At 36.2% G+C, this 16,996-nt stretch overlaps 1 protein-coding gene across 1 annotated transcript in view; it reads left to right on the forward strand.

The window, feature by feature from the left end:
* Positions 1–14,310, forward strand: part of COL4A5 (collagen type IV alpha 5 chain) — a 253,144-nt gene extending 238,834 nt beyond the window's left edge. The window contains exons 47-51 of the mRNA XM_059158581.1: positions 2,040–2,252; positions 9,189–9,366; positions 11,293–11,407; positions 11,736–11,908; positions 13,091–14,310. Of these exons, the coding sequence (XP_059014564.1) occupies positions 2,040–2,252; positions 9,189–9,366; positions 11,293–11,407; positions 11,736–11,908; positions 13,091–13,172 (761 nt within the window). The 3' untranslated portion in view covers positions 13,173–14,310. The remainder of the gene's footprint in view (positions 1–2,039; positions 2,253–9,188; positions 9,367–11,292; positions 11,408–11,735; positions 11,909–13,090) is intronic.
* Positions 14,311–16,996: the final 2,686 nt, after the last annotated feature.

Here is a 16,996-nt window from a genome sequence, read left to right on the forward strand (position 1 = left end):
ATAGCTAGCTGGTGAATCTGTTGCTGGGGGAAAATAGGACAGCAAATACAAGGAAAATTCCCAGTATTAGAAAAGCATAGAAAGCGTGTTTTTATTTATGTGTTTAGAATACTGAGAAACAGGTTTTTTTCAAAAGGAGGTTTTTCTAGGTATTCACTATACTTACCTGTTCTGATAATTTTCAATATGTTGACTTAAATCCCTTGACCATCTTGAAACTATTGCGAATATTTCTACATTTTAAAATATGACAACAGAGTGTCATTTCCCCCATAAAATTCAGTAATATAGTTGTAAGGTTTATAAAGTTTTAAGTGCTCCTCATAGGGTTTTGAGAGAGTGGCATCTTATACTGAGATGACAAATTGATTTTCAGGTTTTTAGTTAATTCATTAGTGGGTACTCCTGATAATATTGAATCTGGTATCCACTAGATTTCCAGTATGTTCTAAAGCTACTTCCAAAGAGAGTTTGAATCACCTTGCAATAAAAAAATAACAGGAGCTTAATAGACATTTTCCAAAAAAGACATACAGATGGCAACAGACATATGAAAAGGTGCCCAGCATCACTAATGATTGGGGAAATACAAATCAAAACAATGGGATAGTACCTTATATACATCAGTATGGCTAGAACCAAAAATAAATAAGTGTTGGTAAGAACGTGGGAAAAAAAGGAACACACACACACACACAGAGAGAGAGAGAGAGAGAGAGAGAGAGAGAGGAATATTACTTAGCCATAAAAAAGAATGAGATCTTGTCATTTACAACAACATAGATGGGTGTAGAATGTAAAATGCTAAGTGAAATAATCAGAGAGAGAAAGATAAGTACCATATGAGTTTACTCATATGTGGAATTTAAGAAACAAACAAAGGAAAAAAGAGACAAATAAAAAACCAGACTCTTAAATACAGAGAACAAACTGGTGGGTGCCAGAGGGGGAGGTGTGGTGGGGGGTGCATGAAATAGATAAAGGGAATTAAGAGTGCTCATTTATCAAGATGATCACGGAGTAATGTGTAGGACTGTTGAATCACTGTATCATATACCTGAAACGAATATAATATTGTTTGTTAACTATACTTCAATAAACAAAATAAAAGTTAAAAATTAAAAAACACACTGAAGTAAGATTGCTAGCAGAAATAAAAGATCATAAACTCATTAGATTTTTAATACATGTTAGCAACACTAGACATATAAATATAACTCTAAATAATATAAATATAAAGCATATTTACTGGCAAAAAATATCAGCTGCAACAAGACAGACGAGTAATACCTATGGCCTTCCTGGAACTGATACCCTGCCATTTCATTAATTGTATATCGGAGAAGAAACAAGTTAGTGTCATCTTCATCACATATGAGCTTTGCTGTGAAGTTTCCCCAAAGTGAAAATCCATATACACAGTGGCAAAAGGCCTGTGTATAAAGATAATTTTTAAATAGGCTCAAATCAAGGACTAAACAGAGAAATGGAACCGGTGGTAAATTGAAAAGAAACATTTTGAAAAGGCTGCTTTAGTAGTGCCCTGCCTATTCTCTAAACAAAAGGTATACCTGAGAATAATTCCCCAGACAGATTCAAAGAAAAATGCTTTTCAGCACTAAAACTGGCAGACTGATGTCAATCACACCCTTCCTTTCTTGATGAACAAAACAGCAGACTGAAATTTCGTCATGGGCTTTGGGCTCCTTTAATAGAGCAAGAGACTAGATAACACACAGACTTCCCAAATAAGCAGCATTTCTTCCCACCTAATGTTCCATCACCCAGTACTCATTATATAGTGCCTGATGTTGACAACCAATTCCATTAGAAAAAATATGTATATTTAAATCTCTTGAGGGCAGGAACCATATTTTATTTATCTCTAAATCCGTGATATCTGACAATACCTTAATAGGCACTCTATAAATATTGACTAAATTAACAAATCGAATGAGATCATAATGTTTTGTCAGTAGCCATAAATATAGGATCAGGGCTCACTTAAATTCTGTATACTGATGATTCCATGGAAATAGGTACCCGTGGTTTGGATGGTCCCCCTGGACCAGATGGTATGCAAGGTCCCCCAGGTCCTCCAGGAATTTCTTCTATTGCCCATGGATTCCTCATCACACGTCACAGCCAGACAACAGATGCACCGCAATGCCCACATGGAACTGTCCAGATTTATGAAGGCTTTTCTCTCCTGTACGTTCAAGGAAATAAAAGAGCTCACGGTCAAGACTTGGGTGAGATAACTGGCATCTTATTTTTTATTATGTGTTTCATTTTGTTTTGAAAATCCTGTTGGGTTCTGGAGTACCCTTGGACAAGTGTATCTCCTAGTTTTGGGGGGCTTCCAAATTGCAGACCATGTCAAGGGCAGCCAAATATGTTCACTGTAAGTTTTAAATAAATAATGCATTACTCTAAAAGCATTGGTTAGCTAGTGTGAGGTATAATTCTTGGCCTGAAGCAGCACATTTGGGGGAAGGCCACATGTTAGCTTAGTTATTCAGAAAATAGATTCCCTGGGCTCTCTATGGTAGGTATAATAGTTGCTTGAGTGGGCAGTGTTTTTTCATAGGAGGTAGTTTTTTTTTCTTCTCTGACACTGGTCTTCTTCAAGTAGAAAGGTAAGTTCTGAAGAGAATCTTGATTTCTAAATCAAAGAAATTAGGGTCATTTCTTAATTATGCTAGTTTATATTTCCTAAAATAAAGTCATAGCTCTATAAAGTATTAACAGAGTAGATTAAAACTATGTAAAGCACCATATTTCTGTATAAAATACACTTCATTTAATGTGTTCCCGTGTGTCATCTCTACTGTGATGGGCAGATTTGTTGATGGGATGAAACTGGACTGGATGACTCTGAAGACATCTCCCAATTCTCAACATTTCCTTTTCTGGAATTTTTTACTTTGGATTGCAAAGCCACATTCTCCTGTGGCTGCCAATTTTAGGGATCATTATCCCCTTTGTCTCCATAAAGATAATTGAGAAGATAGTCTGGGCTCCCAGTTTCTGGAGTCTCCATATTAAGAGGCATCCTGAGGTCTCTTTAGCTAGGCTATTTTGTGAAAACACTTCAGCAACAGAGACCTCCAGAGGTCTTCTCTGCTCATTCTATTCTCCGGTCATGTGGCCACACCTGCCAGGGAGTGCTGCCCCACTGGAGTACGCATCTCCACCAACATGGAAGCCAAGAGTCATGGGTCCTTTTATGAAGCCAAATAAAGGAGGATTTGCCCACCAACTTTCTTCTTCCACTTCTGCTTTTCTTTGTCTCTTTTTCATCTTTCCTCTGCTATTTTTCCTTCCCACATTTACTTTCCGTAGGTGGCATCTTCTTTTTCTAATTTTATAATGGACAAATCTTCACGGTGAAAATATTCTTATCTTTTACGTAAATCCTTCTAGTCCTCCTCCCATAAAACTCTTCTCCTTTTAAACCATTCTGTCTTCACTATCAAAATCTTAACTTGTACCTATAATCAAGCTTATAAACTTCAAATCCCTGACTTAATAGTTGGGGAACCATTAGAAGTTTTTGAGCACCGTGAAATTTAAAAATTTAATTCAAAGAGAAAATGGAATCTGCTATCCAGTATCTCACTGTAATTTGTCAAAATGCATGTATTTGGTCAAACAAGGGCTGTCATACTATGCATTCAGACTTGGAGGTTACAAACTGGCCCTGATTCAGGTACAGTATAGGCCTCAAACATGGGAAGGCCATGATATGGGGCCTAAGATCCCAGGAGTGATCCCAGGTTGCAGAGTCTCTTTTATGGCTCACACAGGGATCAAATTGGTGAGAGCTTGATGGCTAAGCAAAGAATACAGCTATAGCTTTTATGTTAAAGAAACAATCACCTGATCAAATGAATACAGTCTATGTTGGATTACTGGAAGGATTATATGTGTAAAACAAAACCAAAGACAACTGAAAGAATGGGAAAAGATTTGCAAATGACATAACAGGTAAAGGACTTGTATCTAAAATGTAATAGAACTTAATCAAACTCAAAACCCAAAGAACAAATAATCCAATTGAGAAAGGGGCAGAAGACATGAACAGACATTTCTGCAAAGAAGACATCCAGATGGCCAACAAACACGTGAAAAAGTGCTCAACAGCAGTCAGCATCAGGGAAATACAAATCAAAACCACAATGAGATACCACCTCACACCAGTCAGAATGGCTAAAATTAGCAAGTCAGGAAATGATGGGTTGGCAAGGATACAGAAAAAGGGGAACCCTTCTGCATTGTTGGTGGGAATGCAAGCTGGTGTAGCCACTCTGGAAAACAGTATGGAGGTTCCTCAGAAAGTTGAAAATAGAGCTACCCTACGACCCAGCAATGGCACTACTGGGTATTTACCCTAAAAATACAAATGTAGTGATCCGAAGGGGCACATGCACCCATATGTTTATAGCAGCAATGTCCACAATAGCCAAGCTATAAAAAGAACCTAGATGTCCATCAACAGATGAAGGATAAAGAAGATCTGGTATATAAATACAGTGGAATACTATGCAGCCATCAAAAGAAATAAAATCTTTTCATTTGCAACAACGTGGATGGAAGTAGAGGGTATTATGCTAAGCGAGATAAGTCAATCAGAGAAAGGCAATTATCATATGATCTCTCTGGTATGAGGAATTTGAGATGCAGGGCAGGGGATTGTGGGGCGTAGGGCAGGAAAAAATGAAACAAGATGGGATCAGGAGGGAGACAAACCATAAGAGACTCTAAATCTCACAAAACAAACTGAGGGTTCCTTGGGGGGTGGGGAGGTAGGGATAGGGTGGTTGGGTTATGGACATTGGGTAGGGTATGTGCTACAGTGAGTGCTGTGAAATGTGTAAGCCTGATGATTCATAGACCTGCACCCCTGGAGCAAATAATACATTATATGTTAATAAAAAACAATTTTAAAAATTCAAATGTGAAAACAGTAAAAAAAACAAGTTGTGGTATATATATATATATATATATATATATATATATATATATATACACACAATGGAATACTATGCAGCCATCAAAACCCACAAAATCTTGTCAAATCTTGCAACAATGTGGATGGAACTAGAGGGTATTATGCTAAGTGAAATAAGTCAGTCAGAGAAAGACAATTATCATATGATCTCACTGATATGAGGAATTTGAGAAATAGGACAGAGGATCATAGGGAAAAGGAGGGAAAAATGAAACAAGACAAAAACCAGAGAGGGAGACAAACCATAAGAGACTCTTAATCTCAAGAAAAAAAATGAGGGTTGCTGGAGTGGAGGGGGGTGGGAGGGATGGAGTGGTGGGGTGATGGATCTTGGGGAGAGTATGTGCTATGGTGAGTGCTGTGAATTGTGTAAGACTGATGGATCACAGAACTGTATCCTGAAACAAATAATGCATTATATATTAATAAAAAAAGAAAACAGGGACGCCTGGGTGGCTCAGTTGGTTAAGCAGCTGCCTTCGGCTCAGGTCATGATCCCAGCGTCCTGGGATCGAGTCCCACATCGGGCTCCTTGCTCAGCAGGGAGCCTGCTTATCCCTCTGCCTCTGCCTGCCATTCTGTCTGCCTGTGCTCACTCTCTCCCCCTCTCTCTCTCTGATAAATAAATAAAAATCTTTAAAAAAAAAAAAAAGAAAACAGATGGATTTAGCACTGGTAGGTGTTAGATTCAGTTCTTATCTCCATCACTGAATGCACAGGTTTGAGTTGTCACTACCTCTTAGCCACTTTTTTTGTGTATAAAATATAAGAAAATATTGGTCCTGTATCTTTCTTGATCATAGGTGTGAAAATCAAATTGGAGAATGGAAATCAAAGTACTTTTTATTTATAAAGTAAATTAAAAATAAAACATTACTGCTTAATTGGGGACAGGGCTGGAGATATCCTTGGTCTCAGAAAGAAGAGAAAAGGAAAAGGTACATAAAAGGAAGGCCCATAATGATGAGAAGATGGGTGTTTGGTTGTATCTATGCTTTAGGTTGCACACAATGAAGCAGAATTCTGAATAGTCTCCAAATTTTCAGAGAAAATTCTGAAGAAAAATCTCATGAATTCTCAATGCCTTTCATTTTCTAAAACAAGAAATAAGTCTTGTTTTAAGGCTTTAATACACTAATGATTCTTAATATTTTTTTTGCTCCTATAAAGAACAGTTTTAGCATTCCATTTATTACCACCACCCTCTTTTTTTTTTTTTATTAACATATAATGTATTATTTGTTTCAGGGGTACAGGTCTGTGAATCGTCAGTCTTACACAATTCACAGCACTCACCATAGCACATACCCTCCCCAGTGTCCATCACCCAACCACCCTATCCCTTCCCTCCACACACTCCCCCAGCAACCTTCAGTTTGTTTCCTGAGATTAAGAGTCTCTTCTGATTTGTCTCCCTCTCTGGTTTCATCTTGTTTCATTTTTCCCTCTCTTCCCTTATGATCCTCTGTTCTATTTCTCAAATTCCTCATATCAGTGAGATCGTATGATAATTGTCTTTCTCTGACTGACTTATTTCACTTAGCATAATACCCTCTAGTTCCATCCACATTGTTGCAAGATTTGGCAAGATTTGGGGGTTTTGATGGCTGCATAGTATTCCATTGTGTTTATATACTAGATCTTCTTTATCCATTCATCTGTTGATGGACATCTAGGTTCTTTTCATAGTGGCTATTGTGGACATTGCTTCTATAAACATTGGTGTACACATGCCCCTTTGAATTACTACATTTATATCTTTAGGGTAAATACCTGGTAGTGCAATTGCTGGGTCATAGGGTAGCTCTATTTTCAGCTTTTTGAGGAAACTCCATGCTGTTTTCCAGAGTGGTTGCACCAGGAAATCCATCCATTTTCAGTTATTCCAACTTGTCATTCACTCTCACATGACCTTGAGTTAGTCACCTTTCTCTGAGCCACATTTTTTCCTCTGAAAAAAGAATTAATTAGGCTAAATCAATGATTTTCAACCTGGATAAGTTTTGAAAAGATTCCTAGACACATCCCAAACCTCATATATAAAAATTCCCAATGATGATGATGATGACCCATTAGGTTTAAGAACTGTTGGTCTTTTATCAGTCATCTTCAGTCTGAGATAAACATATTCCTTTGGATACATAAGGAATTTCCAAGAACTAAATAGGCATAATTCTAAAGGAATCAAGTTTCAAATCCTCAAATTTCATATGTACTTTCTCCTGAAGTTGAACTGCCTGTGAAGTGTGAAAACCTCTGGGGACAAATTCAAAGGGACAGCTCAAAATAATGGTTTCATTAAAGTCTCCATTAACTGAGGCTCTATAATTCCCTCTAATCTATCTCATTAGAACATGAATTTCCCAACAAGTTTACTTTTTGTGTTTAGTAATTATCAAAATTTATAATATTTGTATTTTTTATAAATTCCCAATATAATGATGACAATTTAAAAAATATTTAACATGTAAAGTCTTATGATCATAGAAAGTTTTTTGAAGTTATTATAGATTGTTTTTTCAGAGAAATACGATAGGATAATCAAGAAAAAACTTAAAAAACACACTAGGAAAAACTGTGAGAACAGTGGCATTGACATAATTTCCAGATGCAGAAGGAGCATTGAATGACTTCCACTTGTTAAAGATGAGTTTATGTACCTTAAAAAACGTTTATTGTTCTTTCAAATCATTATGTTGGATATATTTAAAAGAGAGAGAGAAAGCTTGTTTTTAAATATAATATATTTCTTTCATGAGTGTTCTACCTCTAGTACAGATTCGTTACCTCTTTGGTTAGTTTTATTCCCAGGTATCTTATGGTTCTTGGTGCTACAGTAAATGGAATCGATTCTCTAATTTCCCTTCCTGTATTTTCATTGTTACTATATAAGAAAGCACTGATTTCTGTACATTGACTTTGTATCCTGCCACATTATTGAATTGCTGTATGAGTTCTAGTAGTTTGTGGGTGGAGTCTTTTGGGTTTTCCATATAAAGAAGAGAGAGTTTGACTTCTTCATTGCCAATTTGGTTACCTTTTATTTCTCTTTGTTGTCTAATTGCTGTTGCTAGGACTTCTAATACTATAAAAACAAACAAACAAATAAATAAATAAATAAATAAATAAAATATATTCACAAAACACTAGACATTACTGCTGGTAACATTTGAAATGTAGTTTGCCAAGTCCCAGGCTCCAGTATCACAAAGTGGAATACAGAAAGGTAGCTTTGGAGCCAAGAGACAATAACCAATACCTTAATAACTGGCATAGTATCAATTTGAAATTCTGATGAAAAGTTTTACACCCAAACTTAAAAATGTGTGAGGGGGTACACCATTCTTCATCATTCTTTGGTGAATAAGAATAAAAGAGATATCTTTTCATGTTTGATGTCCAGTACTAATAATATGAATAGCATCTACAGTGTTTTATATCATATAAGGCAATGCTGATGCAATTACTGAAAAAAAAATGATTCATCTTGTAACAGACAACATAATCTTATGGTATGGATAAATACATATAGTACCAGAAAAAAAGAATAAAAGAGATAACTTTTAGAGTTATATGTAGAGATATAGATAGATAACTTCTATTGCTCTTACCTGTTCTGAATTTTTTTCCCCTTACATCCTTCCTTTCTCTCTTATTTTTTTTCCTTTTTATTATTCATGGCCAAAACTGTTCATGGTTCCTGTGCATATTGGTCAGCATTACCATTGTCCCTAGGCCCAAAGAGATTGCAAAAACAAACAAGATACATACTGAGGATGTCTTAGAAGAAGAGATGATAGCCTGGAAAGGAAGTACTAACAAGACATTATAAGAGCTCTGTGCGTGTTCTTCACTTTTTCATAATAAATTGCTCAATATTCTCCATAAGACACCATTATTTATAAGTACATCACCAGTGTAAAAACAATGTTGGAGAATATATAATGAACTGCAATAATAAATGTCTATATAAATTATATTTTCCGATTTTAGAAATGTTAAAAATATAAGTAAACATGCATCTTATAATTGAAGACCTAAAACAAAGTGTATTTATTATCTAAGAAACATGGGCAAATTTCTCCTTGACAGGTTGTTTGTTAGGGTTTCAAAAGAAACTAAAGTATCATCATAGTATATAGTCCTTGATCCTTTTCTCCCCAATTCTTCCTAGGGACGGCTGGCAGCTGCCTTCGTCGCTTCAGTACCATGCCTTTCATGTTCTGCAACATCAATAATGTTTGCAACTTTGCTTCAAGAAATGACTATTCTTACTGGCTGTCCACCCCAGAGCCCATGCCAATGAGCATGGAGCCCCTGAAGGGCCAGAACATCCAGCCATTTATTAGTCGGTGAGACACTGGTTTAACTTTGACTTTTACGAATCCCCAATTAGTTTAGCTAGTCAGAAATGAGTCTAAAGCTAATAATTTGATCATGTTCTTCTCAGGTTAGGTAGGACAGGGGTGACTTTATAATATCCAGTTAAGTATTTAGTTTAAGCCATATTAATTGGGGATTTGCTTTTAACCAGACCCCGTGATAGACTTAGTATAATATACAAAGAAATCAGATGAATAATTATGCAAATATATGTAAATTAATATAATATATATAACTCTTGGCTAAATGTTACAATAGATCTAATAAAATGTTATAAAAGCATGAGGAAAAGAATGTTTAATTTTAATTGGATAAATTTGGGATAATTATATGGAAGAAATGTATTTTGACCTGATTAGTACTTAAAGGATGGGAAGGACTTGAGATACAGGTGGTTATAAAGGGGAAGGGCATACTAGGCAGAGAACATGGGAATGGGTAGTAGATTGCTATGTCTAGAATGTAACTTGTAAAGGTTGTATAGGAGGAAGAGTTAAGAAAGTTCTCTTGGACCCAGATTGTAGAAGGCTTTCAGTGTAAGGTTTTATTTTGGAATTAATATGGTTTATAATGGTGATCTTTGAAAAGTGCTTGAGCTATACTTAAGGGAAAATTACAGAACCATCAACATGTAACATAGATTATAGAGGAAATGGTCCCAAAATAGAGAGACCAGTTAGATTGAAGCTATTGCCGTAGTCCTGATAGGAATGGATTGGCAGTGGGGGACATGTATCACTTTAATACAATAGATAGGATTTAGTTGTTGATAAGTTATGGGACAGAGGGAGTGATAGCTGAAGTTTGGAGCATGAGTAACAGGAGAGATGTACCATTAGTATAGACTTCCTAGAGTTTTGCCACATTAGAACTCTAGTCTAACTCAATCTCCTAGGCCTTTGAGATACTGTCATTTTCATTCTGATAATGGCCCAATTGATTTAGGAGTCTACTAACCATAAAGGATGAATCATTGGAAAGTCTAGTTTATTTGACATTGAATATAAAAGTTAAACCTAGTTAAGTATCTCTTAGTAGGAAATTCATGGTGCTCTTTTTAGTACATTTGCCCAGATTTGGGGGGAATTTATTTTTTGTGATTTTTGTCAGTCCCAACTCTTGGGAATAAATGGTCCTTTAAAGGTATTATTTTATTTTTTATTTATTTTATTTTTATATCTTATATTTTATTATTTTTCTTTTGTAGAAAAATTCACCAAATTGGTTCAGTCATATGTCAGAAGGTCCCTTCATGATATTTATTAAAGATTTGGTAGACTTGGCAACATATTTACTGTGTTGCTGCATTACTTAATTTTATAGATTTAAGCCACATCTCCATGTGCCTGGGTAGCTGCCCAGCATTCTGGAAATGCTATATTTCTCTAGATATAGACAAATGGTTAATAAATATCCTTTGGAGCAAAAATAATGGGTGGGGTTTGAGGAAGTATCTGTTTCTTGTCTTTTCCAGTTCACCAGACATTGTTCTTACCACAGTTTCAGCATTACTAAATGTCTACCATCCAGTTAGGCATTTTGACAGCCCAAGTAGTATGTGCAGTACACGAAGGCAAACTCTTACAGCAATTATGACATCGACTATAGCAAGTATGAATACAAATTTAAGGCAGAATGGAAAATGCAAACGCTATAGCAGTGGTTTTGGAGTTTATTTAAATAAGGCTTACAGTTGTCATTTATAAATTTATTAAGTATATTGGGAGATAGGGCTTATGAAAAAGCAACTCTTGAAGTGCATTTTTCTCCTGCTTTTGTGAGCACAGAAGACACCTTAATGGGCATCTATACCAAGAAAGCTTTGAAAGAAGAGGGATTGCTAGTTCCCACATACTTAGTGTGCAGATTGTGTTCCCCTCACTTTCCCTTACCAGATGTGCAGTATGTGAAGCTCCAGCCGTGGTGATTGCAGTTCACAGTCAGACCATCCAGATTCCCCATTGTCCTCAGGGATGGGATTCTCTCTGGATTGGCTACTCCTTCATGATGGTATGAAATACTCTTCCTTGCCTTTGTCATTGTACCTAACTGCCCATCATATCTATCTTCCTAATACAGTGAATCCCTGCCATTTGCATAGTAAAAAGCTTGAACTTCAAATAACTTCTGTCCAAATATTGTGTTTCCCTTCACATATTTTCTGGAATATATTTTCATAATCTGCCTGTTGCTTCTGTAGAGTACCCTTGGTGTCGATACCATTCTATTATTTCTTGCCCTAGATCCTTCGCTGGATTTGAATTTGGGGTCATATTTAGCACATATCATTAGGTATTCACTAAGGTATGAGTGGCACATTTTTCCTTATCTTTTCTAGCATACAAGCGCAGGAGCAGAGGGCTCAGGTCAAGCCTTGGCCTCCCCCGGTTCCTGCTTGGAAGAGTTTCGTTCAGCTCCCTTCATTGAATGTCATGGGCGGGGTACTTGCAACTACTATGCCAATTCCTACAGCTTTTGGCTAGCAACTGTAGATGTGTCAGACATGTTCAGGTAAGGCACTTCCTTCAAAAGTACGAGGGAAGAGAGAAGCAATTCATGGATTGTTTATAACCAACACATGTTGAAGATTTAGTGGACTGCATTTTTCGTTTGTGCTTGTTCTTTTCATATACCTGACTCAGGACAGAAAAACAGACTTGGCTTATGTTAGGTATGTGTGCTTTCAGATGGCTAGGTAGTAGTAATCCTTCAGTAGCAAACACAAAGCAAAAAAAGGTTATAAACTTTCAAACCTGCTCAACAATAACTGAGCTGCTCAACTAGACAGAGGCTACCCAGGAATTGAAGACTGAAGCTGTGATCTATGATCCCTGCCTCAGTCCAGTGATCTCTTTGCCCAGGATCTTATCTTTCCTCTTCTCTCCTTTTCTTTTCTATTCTCTTCTCTTCTCTTCTCTTCTTTTCTTTTCTTTTCTTTTCTTTTTTTTTTCTTTTCTTTTCTTTTCTTTTCTTCTGAGAGATAGAGAGAGAGCATGAGACAGGAGTGGGGAGAAGAAGGGGGAGAGAAAGAGAATCTTAGGCAGGCTCCATGCCTAGCATGGAGCCTGATGAAGACTTGATCTTCACAACCTCGAAATCATGACCTGAGGTGAAATCAAGAGTTGGACATTTAACCAACTGAGTCATGAAGGCGTCCCTTTCCCAGGATGTTCTCAATGCTCTCATCCAAGTGTCTGAATGAGTAAGACCACATTTAGTATTTGTACTTCAGGATACTTCAGTCTTGGTAGGTCCTTTAAATTAGATTTTTTTTGTTTAAATTAATTTTTATATATTGCTTCTTTTGAGTTATCATTAGTTGATATTTTTCTTACAATTATCTTTTTGCATTTCATATGCATATGTTTTATCATTTATTCATCATCAGTTGCTCAGATCTCCCTTATTCTAGGACTGTTAGAAAAATGTATAAGAGATAAAGAGGGAGAGACAAATAGAGGAAATAGTGGTAGAGAGAAGAGTCACAAAAATAACTATATGGCTCCTCGCGGTAACTAATGGCTCCTCGGCCATACCAGTTACTGCACTAGATCACATTGCTCAAAAGTTAGTGATTAAGTCATAGGAGAGCTACTTAAGCAAATATAGGATGTTTGGGTATGAATCTGAACCAATAATAGAATTGAAAAACTAGAGAAGGCTAATTTGATTGTCTTGTTTCTTATCTCCTAGCAAACCTCAGTCAGAAACACTGAAAGCAGGAGACTTGAGGACACGTATTAGCCGATGTCAAGTGTGCATGAAGAGGACATAACATTTTGAAGAATTCCTTGTGTTTTTAAATGTGAGATATATATATATATATAAATTCCCATGATGCAACGTCTCACTCCTCCCAACTTTACCACTGCTGCCACCAATGGTGCTACTATATATGACCAAGAGAACATGCTGACTAGTAACCATGAAGATACAGATGTACCTCAACAACGTGCCAGAGCAAGGTCTCTATTAGTTTTCTATGAATGAATAAAGGAATTTACTTCTTGGGTCCAGAATGACTTTCCCCAGGATTATAAGATGAAGATTATATATTTTGCCCAGTAACTTAAAACAGTATGTTAAAAGTTAAATAAAGATAAGAATCACACTGAGTAAAATAAAAGACTGCAATTTGGGGGAAGAATTATTTTTCATGGTGCTACTAATCCTACTGTATCCCAGGTTTTTAATGTAAAAGTGTTAATCTTATTTTGCTCTGTAAGTAAAGAATGTGTATATTGTGTAAACAGCCTTTTTGCTCAAAGTATTGACTCATTTCGATGTGACCTGACATGTATCACTCTTTATAGACAACCTATGCAAATGTAGAATACAGACAACAGGATTTTGTATCCATGTTTACCAAACTGAAAGAATTTATATTCTCACATCAAATTACTACTAAGAGTAAATTTATTTTGAGTTCTATCCCCTAAATTCTTATTTGACTTTTTTTAAAAAAATATAGGTCATTTTAGTCACTTTAATCAGAATTTTAAATGTTCATGTTACATACCAAGTTATAATATCTAATAGAACATTTTCTGTTTTGCTGTATTCTTCAAGATTCTTAGTACTAGATGCCCTCTTTTTAAATTTTTCTTACATCTTGTTTTTGCTCATCCCTAACTAGGCCAAGTCCTGCCAAATAATTTTGAGAAACAAAAATATGCAAAAGATGATGATTTGTTCCCTGTGCTTCTTCTGTAAGAATTATTTTCCTGTGATCTCTTGGTTAGTCTTCTCTCTTCAGTTACAAAGCCAATTAATGTTTCTTCCTCTTTTTTAATTTTAAACATTTTATTATAAATAGCCATAGAATACCTTATTTCCCTAGTTGTCTTCTTTTCACTTCATGTTTTTTAACTCACCAATATCGATTTAATTAAAGATATCCTATGTTGTAAGAATGGATTGTTGTATATCTCTTCAGACTATGTGTAAAAATCTGCTCATTTACAGATGGATTACACATCTTCACATCAACAAATAGTCCCTTCTCGGAGAATCATTTAGAGCAGTTCCAAAGAGGTTTCTGCAGATTTTGATCACTCATAGCTGATAGAAGACATGGAGTAATGTAAACTTTTTCTAATAAACATAACAACCCATTGGAAAGTACTTTTACAATAAAAATGTATTAACAATATTGTATTGATGGCGATGGCTGAGAAAGGAAGAACTACTTTCTATTTAGGGAAGACTTCATTAATAATGTTAAAAATAGATTAGTGAGTTAATATTCCTGATGAATAAGAATGTACACATGTAGCTCTATAGTTGAGAACTTGCTAAAAGGAAGAGGCATTAAAAGCCTCTATAATAAAATCTGTATTTCAATTAAAATATGAAACAACCAAAACAAGTTTGAGAATTTGAGACCCTCATATGAACCCATGCAAAAGCTAAAGCTTAGAGTCCATAGTTGTAGAAGTTAGATTCTAAAGAATGGGAACTACTTAATAATACTGTTGATTTCAAGGCTAGCCACATGTAAATTCTAGCTTCATTTTTCCATATAACCATGTGAATGAAAACACTAATGGGTAATTTTAAATGAAAACATGATATTGCATACACCTAAAGGTTGTTCCTTGGGTTACAGTTGCAAGCACTAATTTCAGAGATTTTGCTGTTTGTTGCTTTCCCTCTCCTTTTATCTGGTTGAAAACGTTGCCTCAGAAAGAACCTAACATTTTAATGGTTGCATGTAATGTAGTCTATGTGTTTCTTAACCCCCCAGCTATCCCCAGTCCTGCTTTGTTGTTTAAAGTACATGAATTCAATTAATTCTAGGACCTTAATGTTGTTGACCCTCCCTTGCCACTGAATAATGCAAGATTATTCTGATGTTAATTGCTCTAGTAGTTACCTATAGTGAGTTTTATAGTCATACATGCCTAATGGTTTTCCCACATATGCAGGCAACGGATAAGCTATTCTTCCTTAACCAGATACAAGTAGTCACTACATCTACAAACCGAGTGATATACATATGGTTGGTGTTACGCTCATCACTTCCAAGCTCCCAAAGAGGTACCATTGGACATTCTGTGATTGTACAGTGTATTTTCTCATTTGGCCAAATTTGAAGAACCCTTTATTTCTTGTGGTGTCTATGAAGTTCTTTGCCTCGATTGGCATGGTTAATTGAAAACTCACTGGTTATACCAAGCCATCAGAAGGGTTATTCATATGTTAATCACAAGAGGGCACTATTGCCTATAAAAATAAATAAGCATGTGTAGTGATTTGTTGAGCTCATTGTTGATGATGGTGGTGAAGTCCTTTGAAGCTCTCCCTCCAGATTCTTGTTTCAAGCTTCATGTATTCTTTCTTCCTCATAAAGATCAACAAGTATTTTAAGAGGTGGCCCAGTTTCCCAATGTCTGCATTCAAAAGAAGGGACAGCTTTGCTATGAAAGATTTTCTTAAGAGCCTGATTAGGAATTGGCTCTGGTAGTACGTCCCATGCCTCTCAACACAGAAGCAAAGTGCAATCACTTTTTTTGGCCAACACTTCAGTTGGCTTCTTTAGCAGAGAAGTTCTGTTCTCATGCTGCACTATACAAACACCCTCATCCCTAGGCAGCTAGGCAGCTAGGGATCAACTGAATAATATTTATAAATCATACATCATTTATTTTAAAGCAGTGGTTTCTGGAGTACATTCAGGATATTTGGAAGGTTTATATGGTGGAAGTACTCATAAGTTGGGACACTGAAATAATAAATCCAGATAGGCCTGTCTTCCAAGTTCGACGACAACAAACGTTCATTAGATATTTATTAGCTGTATAGCACCATGACAGATAGCAATCCAAAATCAACTCAACCAAGAAGGATAGTCATTATAATATATACTCCTAAGAAGAGGTATGCTTTTCCATCCTGACTATCAAATCTTACTAATTCTAAGTTAGACTGGAATAGATCATGAGACATTTTGCCAGCACTAGCTATCCTGGGGAAGCTGGCTCACCAAGCCATTCCCTAACTCGTGGACAAGCTAAGATCACACGTATGTAACCTTGCCTCTATTTCTCTATGTAGTGAATTGTGTGCCCAACGTATGATCTAATGAGATGACAAATTGTTGACATTATGACATTTTCTCTTTTGTTTTCCAGATTCTCATGGCATTCTTTGCCCTACTTTCTGTGCCCAGAGGGTTCCTGTGCCCTCTGGCTTTTGGTTGAGTTCAGCCAATGGGATACCCTGCAGGATAGAAGAGCAAAGGACAAGACTGATGTTAGGGTATTTATTTTCATGGGGCACATGTAGTGACCTCAGGTCGGCTTGTGCTCTTCAGTTGAATGTCCCTGCTCCTCTCAAGATGATCTGCTCTTCGAAATTATTTACCATTCTGGTTCCAGTCACCAATTTCTTCTCATTTCTTCAGGTCTATTTATGATAAGTCTGCTGCTGCTATGCTGCTAGTCCTGGATTCCTTTTGTGGTTCTCCTACACACCACCTGTATCTTTCTTTTTTTTTTTTTCCAACCTGTATCTTTCTAATTAAACGTTCCTCAGATTATCCTAATTTAGTGCCTTGTCTTTTCACTATTGATACTCTGACAAATGCACAAGTGCTTC

The sequence above is a fragment of the Mustela lutreola genome, chromosome X, assembly GCF_030435805.1.
Source record: "Mustela lutreola isolate mMusLut2 chromosome X, mMusLut2.pri, whole genome shotgun sequence".
Classification (NCBI taxonomy): domain Eukaryota; kingdom Metazoa; phylum Chordata; class Mammalia; order Carnivora; family Mustelidae; genus Mustela; species Mustela lutreola.